Below are 7,500 nucleotides of genomic sequence, written 5' to 3' on the forward strand. Positions count from 1 at the left end.
ATATGTATATGTTTTCAAATCAAATATACTCGCTTTTGTATAAAAACTGGGCAACGTTATTAACTGAGAATCAAATGAATAATTTTTAAGCATAGTAAAATATGTTCTTGGTTGCAATATTGTTTGCTTCATTACTTTGGATATTCATTAATTCTTTAATTTTATATATATTCATTCAATTAATGATTTATTCATTAATGAGATTGCTTCTTTATTCCAGATAGCAGAGAAGTGAGAGAAATCTTAATGATGCCTTGAGCCAGCAGAGTCCCAAGATACTCTCATTCAAAAGAACTAAAGAGAAGAATAAAAGAGAGAACTAAAAAGAAGAATAAAAGAGAGAAAAGAACCAAAAAGAAGAATAAAAGAGAGAAAAGAACTAAAAAGACGAATAAAAGAGAGAAAAGAACTAAAAAGAAGAATTAAAGAGAGAAAAGAACCAAAAAGAAGAATAAAAGAGAGAAAAGAACCAAAAAGAAGAATAAAAGAGAGAAAAGAACTAAAAAGAAGAATTAAAGAGAGAACTAAAAATAAAAATAAACAAGAGAAGTAGATAGCTAATGGGACCTCTTATATCCCAATGCTATCAGACTGTAGGAGATTTATTCGCAAGAGTCGAGTTTTTTTTTTCTTGCTTTTTTATTTGAGATATCCTATATTAATTGTTCATCACTTCTCGTATAGTTTATTTATATCTTTATTTCCTTTCTTCACTGGGCTATTTTTCCCTGTAGGAGCCCTTGGGCTTATAGCATCCTGCTTTTCCAACTAAAGTTCTGCTTTATGTGAACAAATATGTAATCCTTATTTCTGAATATATATCCTTATTGCCTTAAGATCAATATTCCACTGTTATTTCTGTCTTCGAAAATAACTAGTAAGTTTTTCGATGAATAAAATTTATCAGATATTTTTTTTTCAATTTCCTTATAAAGGAACGTCACGAATATATACTATGTATATGTAAGGCTTATATACATTCATAAAATAATCTCAACTTTTCAATTTCCAGGCAATGTTGAGCACCCAAAGGTTGTAAGTATAAAGGCTCATATAAATTAAAAAAAAAATCCATGTTTAAGACTTTCAAAGCTTGGAATGAAAAGTATTGATTTTGGAAAACCATTAAATGATTAGCTGTATTATTATAAAAATAAACCACTTGAAGTTCAATAATATTTTGAACAGAGAATTTATCAAGAACTTAACAGTATCAAATGAATCAGGCCTCAAATACCAAGTTCATTCTTCCTGTTGCTGTCCAACCTTTTCCAACTTAAGTGGTGCAACAGCTTGACTCTCTTCTCCCATTGTACCTCAGCTCTGGTTGGAATATTTAAGTCTCCGTGCTGAGCCTCAAGTTGATAATTCATAATTTTATCGAATTAATAAGTAATTCAGGTGCGAGTGTCTATCTTGGCCAAACTGAAAAATTATTGAAAAAAAAGAGAACTTCATAAAAAGGTCTATAAGATATGTACAGGATAACAGCATATTTCGTACCCGGCTAATAAAAACAATAATTTGATCAACTGCAGAGTCATTAGAAAACTAATCTATTCTAATATCATGCTGGAAATAAATATAAAATTAATTCATAATAACTAACGTGTTATTAAGATTATAAATATCAGCACAGGATTATTCAGATACAACTCACCTAGTTCATAAGTATTGTATATAATGTTTATATTTCAGAGGTGTAATTAATCTGGTCCTAATTGTAACGAAATGAAATCGCATATTTTTTTTTTTTATTTAGAAACACCACAGTTTAACCACATCAGCAGTCAAAAAAAAAAAAAACTACATTTGCTCTCTTGCTTGAGGGTGCACTCAAGGTACACTATTCGATCTTAGTTCTCTTCCTCTTGTTTTTATTTTTTATTTTTCTATAGTATATATATGAAATATCTATCTTAATTGTGTTACTGTTCTTAAATATTTGATCTTAATTGCTCATTACTTCTCTTGTAGTTTATTTATTTCCTTGTTTCCTTTCCTCACTGGGCTATTTTTTTTCCTGCTGGAGCCCTTTGGCTTGTAGCCTCCTGCTTTTCCAACTAGGATTGTAGCTTAGCTAGTAATAATAATAAGACTGCAAACCCAGCTATTGTAACTGCATTTAGGGCTGATAGTTTTCAGTGAACTGTATGCTCGCAAGCACAACCACCCTGGCTGTTTGATGGGAATTTATCCGTTATGCATTAGGCTTCTAGAAGGTGACTGAATAAAACGAGGTCGGGCAGGGTTTATTGATTTCACTTTCCCTCTCTTTTCGGTACATACATACATACATACATACATATGCGTGTATATATATATATATATATATATATATATATATATATATATATATATATATATATATATATATAAATATGTACATATATATATATATATATATATATATATATATATATATATATATATATATATATATATATATATATATATATATATATATATATATATATATATAAATATATACAGTATATATAATTGTCAGGATCAAGTAATAAAGTGTGTTTATGTACAGTATGTGGCAAAGGAATAAATAAAACCAAATTTATTTTGAATGCTGCCAGAAATCTGATGCTATATTTATATTTGCATCAAATATGCTCAATATATCTTAGCGGTTGGCAATTTGTTGATAAAAAGATAAACCTTGATAAATGCAATCAAGTTTCAATCTATAGCTGTAGAAAAACGGGTGCTCTCTGAGCAATCTTGGAGCGGGAAATGTATACTGTATATAGTTTCAAAATTGCGACGTTAGTAGATGACCTTCAAGAACCTTTGCTCCTAGACCTAGTCCTAGACCTCTACCCAGGGCTGCATTATCCCTAAGCTAGGCTGAAGCCTAGGGGCCCACAAGAGCAGTGGCCTATGCCTTTTTTTATATTTTAGGATTAAATGTGAAAACTATGCATCATTTACTTCAGTTGTAATAAATTGCTAAAAAAGAGAGCGTGATATATGCCCGGGGGGGGGGGGGGGCGCTCTCGGGTAGATGTCGACGGGGTCCAAAGGAGCTTGAAGCCTCGGGGTCCTGTCATGGGTTATTACAGTGGTGCTTATACCCAAAAATGTAATAAAGATAATTCTAAGTCTTTATTGTTACTCTTCTATAAGGACTTCTGAGTTCATATATCTAATATATATTTCCTTTTATTTATTCGTTTATCATTATAATTTTTCTTCCCGATGTTAATTGGGGCAGCTCTGTGAGAGTCTAGTTTGACTCATTAGGCTGGTTAGTCTCCTCCTTTTAATAATAATAATAATAATAATAATAATAATAATAATAATAATAATAATAATAATAATAATAATAATCTGAGTTCATATTGAGTATAGTGCCTTTTAAAGGCAGTAAAGTACGCATTTATTTTCTTTAAATTCTAAAGCAACAAGAGGGATGAACCATACGTATCAATTATTTCAAACCTTTTTTTTTCTGGAAAGATAATAATAAGTTCCTGTTTTCATTTTTGCCGATCTTCATGAGGTAATAAAACCCACATTCATCTTTAAGGATTTTATTATTATGATGCCTGATTCTCCCACTGGTCTTTGGTCCTTCCGTTGAGTAACATCTCTCAACAAAGCCAGTGAATGTCACGGTTTTAGAAGTAAAGAGATTCTTTCCGAAATGTTAAGTAAACCTTGAAACGATTCGTTGCGCAAAAATCTGGTTTAATGATCAGTAATGCTGATTGAAGTAGTGATAATGAACAGTTTATTCTCGATTATCTACTTCTATTCATATTCTGTGGAATAGAATCATATAAATTGTTGCTATCGAATTGGGCTAATGCTATCAATAAGTGCGACAGCCGATTTATGAACCCAGTCCACCCGTAGACATACACGGTTTATGACGTTCTATAATGGCATTGATTTACCAAGTTTTATAAGAGGCAGAGTAAGAAAAGCAGAGGACTGTAATATCTTTTTGGACATTTTATCTATAAATTTCCTCAAGATGATTATAATTCTTGGTCTGTCGGAATGTTTTTGACGGTAGCCTACATACACATATAAACATATCGAGGTGTTTATAAAGAATAAAACTCCAAAATGAACGATTAGCACAACAGTTACTGTTGATCCTTAAATAGAGGGAAAATAAAGGGATCAAAATCACTTTAGATAAACACAACAGGAGACGTTAAAGAATACGTTCTCGCTCTTATTATTTTGATTTTCGTAAGGAATATTGCCTTCATACGAACTTTTCCTTAAACACACTCCTCATAATCTCATGACGATGATTCATGTTACCTAATCCGCTCAACTGAGCGTCCTTCAAATGACCCCAGTCCTCTTGAAGATCTGCAGTCACGTTTACATTAATCATGGCCACCCTCTTTGGAACATCACAGATTTACGTGCGGGAAATCCTAGCACGCAAGTATATTTACGGTTAAAGTTTATTGCTCACCAACAAAAGACTTACATTTATACTAATAATCTGTGGAAATCGTAGATTTTTCAGAGATTGTATAAAAACGGCGAGTGATATTAATAGGATTAAAAGAACCAATTAATCAACTCTTTATTTGGGGCTCATTTGAGTAGATTTTAACTAAAAATAGTCAAATGAGAGAAAATCTTGCCACTTTGAGGCTAAAATCAAAGGTAAACAAATACAAGCAAGTAACAAATAAGGCGATTTTATTTAAGTTGTGGGTGTATAAATGGGTAAGTTTTTCAAGATGAATAATATCTCGAGAAAGCTTTATGATACTTTCTCACAGCAACAGATTTCTATATTTTTTCAATCAATCAAGACTTAACTATCTTAAACTGCTGCAGTCTAAAAAGCTTTATAAAATTGTTTATCATATTCTTAATACACTACATACTTTATTATAATGATAGTGAGCCACTGTTGAGATGCTTTAATTTTAAATGAATATAATTTCAATATCGTTATTCATTTGTGGAACAAAGCTTCATTTATAAGGTAAACTGAAATTCGACTAAGAAGAGGAAACATAGACACTCAAGTCTGTATGCTCTGAAATTAAAATCATTTACATTTAATATCTACTTCAAAAGTTACGAGTAAAGTACGGTAAGCACTCGCACTAGTACTACGCCATAATGACTCCTTATTTCATTTTTTTTCCTAAGCAAAAGGTCTCATTGACCTGAGAGCCTGAAGCACAGGTACAATCCGAGGCCCGGTGTAGTGAGGGAGAGATGATAGAAGACCCGCCTTCTGGCAAGATTGGCAACAGTGGAAAGCAACGAATTCTAGATGACATTTCTGGAAACGGACGGCAGTTTGGCACACGTTCAGCGATCTTCCACCACCGACGAAGTTACTGTCAACGCATTCAACTGTAACGGAAAAAAGAAGAATTAAGTTTTCAATCTTATTATTTCTTTCAGTTTAAAGCCACTCCTGAATGACAGAGGCAAGGGACAGTGGCATTCCCCTGGTTAGCAGGACAATGCCCTAGAAACAGAACATGTATACATATGATCAGCGCCCAAGCCCTTCTTCCTCCAAGTTAAGACCTGGGAGGTCCAGGCAATGGCTGTTGATGACTCAGCAGGTAGACCTATAGACTCTCCCAACAATCCCTTCCGTAGTTTCACAAGGATGGTGAGGTTGCAGACACTACAAGAAACTATTGAGCTCGAGCGGGACTCGAACCCGTCCGACAAATCTCCAGACAGGAAAGTTTCCAATAGACAGTCGAGTTATAAAAACTGATTAAATGGTTAATAAGTATTTTTGCATTCTCATAAAAGATACATAAGTGAATAAACCATATGGAGGGGGTATAGTATTTTGTCCTATTTCTCAATCAGCCTCATTCTTAATTGGAAAAATGATTGAAAATTCAAAATTACAATAAGATTAAATAAAAGAATGTTTGACAACACTATTAAATCAAAGAATAATGATTATTTTTGTTTTCAAAATGAAATAGCTGAGGGAATAAAAAAAATTGATGTTTATGGGGAATAGATTTACTCACATGAATGATTCTCTCTCTCTCTCTCTCTCTCTCTCTCTCTCTCTCTCTCTCTCTCTCTCTCTCTCTCTCTCTCTCTCTCTCTCACACACACTCACAAAGTATTTGCCATATAATTACCAGGAGAGGAAGATAAATTTGAAACCTTCGTCTCTTCTTCGGAACCATTGAGTTTGTTATCCTCTGCCATTTTGTACAGATTTTCTAGTTTACTTAGGAAATTCTTTTGCATGTTCTGAACCACAGTTTCAAGAGTCACTGCCGACTGCCAATTGTTGTCTATACCATTTTCTAACTTCCCTAACAGTTCAGTGATGCCATCCATGGTTGAAGAGCAATAAGAGTTTCGACTGTCATTCTTCAAATATGCGAACACTTCATTTAGAAGGCTGTCTGAATTGGTCAGTTTGGCCAAAATTTCCTCTAATTTTGATGAATCTTCGCATCTTGTTTCAATTTCAGGAGCAGAGAAAATCTCCTCTAAGCTGTTCTTGAGATCACTGTGGTGGTTTAAGATATCTTCTTTGGTGAGTAGCTGAGACATTTCCTCCTTGAAAATTGTTGTTGCATTAGTTCCGATGGTTATGAGGTCATCCTCCAAGCGTTTCACGTCTTCCTTCGTTACTAAAACAGCCATTTGACTCTTCACACTAGCGATCTCACTCTGAAGAGGCTGTAACTTCTCGTCCATTTTTTTCAAAGAGTTTTCTAAAGTTTTGTTTATTTCTTCGCTGATCTTCTCAGTTGCCGCATGTGAGAAGCGTAACATTTTATCTTCAAATTCAGCCATCATCTTATTCAATTTCTCTTCTTCGGCTGTACTTATAGTGATTTCATCACGACCTCTGGCGAGTTTTTGACACGTTTCCTGTAAAGTTTTGAATTTATTTTCGATAGTCTCTCGGAATCCGTCAAGTTCCTTTATCAGTATCTGAGACTGACTACTAGCTGAGGCTATGTTTTCCGTTTCAGTAATAGCACTCACTGTCACCAAAACCACTGAAAAAATTAATATCTTCATTATAATAGCAGAGATTCTTCAAGATTCACATAAATGGCAGACTTCCCTTTGGTCCTAGTATTGAATTCTAGAACAGGAGAATCGAGAATGGGGATTCAAACCAAACAACAGTCTTGCTACACTTGACGTCGCAGTCACGGAGCGAGTGAGCGTCAAGCCCACGGTTGAGATACTTAGACCGTGGTCGAGCCTGAGGGGAACCGGGACGACTGGCGAACTTCACTTTACTACCTCTCGGGGCAGCAACTACTTGGAACATCAGGATCAGGAGGCAGGAAATACCAAAACACCGTCATTGATCTCAGTTGGGTAGGCAGGGCCAAGACCCTGGGCAGGGCCTTAGAGGTCCTAAGGTCCTAACCAGACTTCCTTCTTCACTTCACAATAACAATATAAAACTCCCATTTATCATTACATTGAAATTAACTTGCTTTAACATTTGAATAAGATTTTTTTTTTCTAGTTATGTTCTAAGAAGTA

The 7,500-nt window shown here is 34.0% G+C and overlaps 2 protein-coding genes across 2 annotated transcripts in view; one reads left to right on the forward strand and one right to left on the reverse strand.

Annotated features, from left to right (window-relative positions):
• LOC137631727 (uncharacterized) overlaps positions 1–910 on the forward strand; it is a 2,369-nt gene extending 1,459 nt beyond the window's left edge. The window contains exon 2 of the mRNA XM_068363616.1: positions 221–910. The gene's annotated coding sequence lies outside the window, so the exon portion shown is untranslated. The remainder of the gene's footprint in view (positions 1–220) is intronic.
• A 3,756-nt stretch (positions 911–4,666) lies between these two features.
• Positions 4,667–7,268, reverse strand: LOC137631728 (polyamine-modulated factor 1-binding protein 1-like). Its single transcript, XM_068363617.1, has 2 exons — positions 6,120–7,268; positions 4,667–5,355 (listed from the first exon to the last, which is right to left on the reverse strand). Exons 1-2 carry the CDS (start codon positions 7,018–7,020, stop codon positions 5,141–5,143), a joined length of 1,116 nt encoding a protein of 371 aa, XP_068219718.1. The 5' UTR covers positions 7,021–7,268; the 3' UTR covers positions 4,667–5,140.
• Between the last annotated feature and the right edge of the window lie 232 nt (positions 7,269–7,500).

Source organism: Palaemon carinicauda, chromosome 40 (genome assembly GCF_036898095.1).
Source record: "Palaemon carinicauda isolate YSFRI2023 chromosome 40, ASM3689809v2, whole genome shotgun sequence".
NCBI lineage: Eukaryota > Metazoa > Arthropoda > Malacostraca > Decapoda > Palaemonidae > Palaemon > Palaemon carinicauda.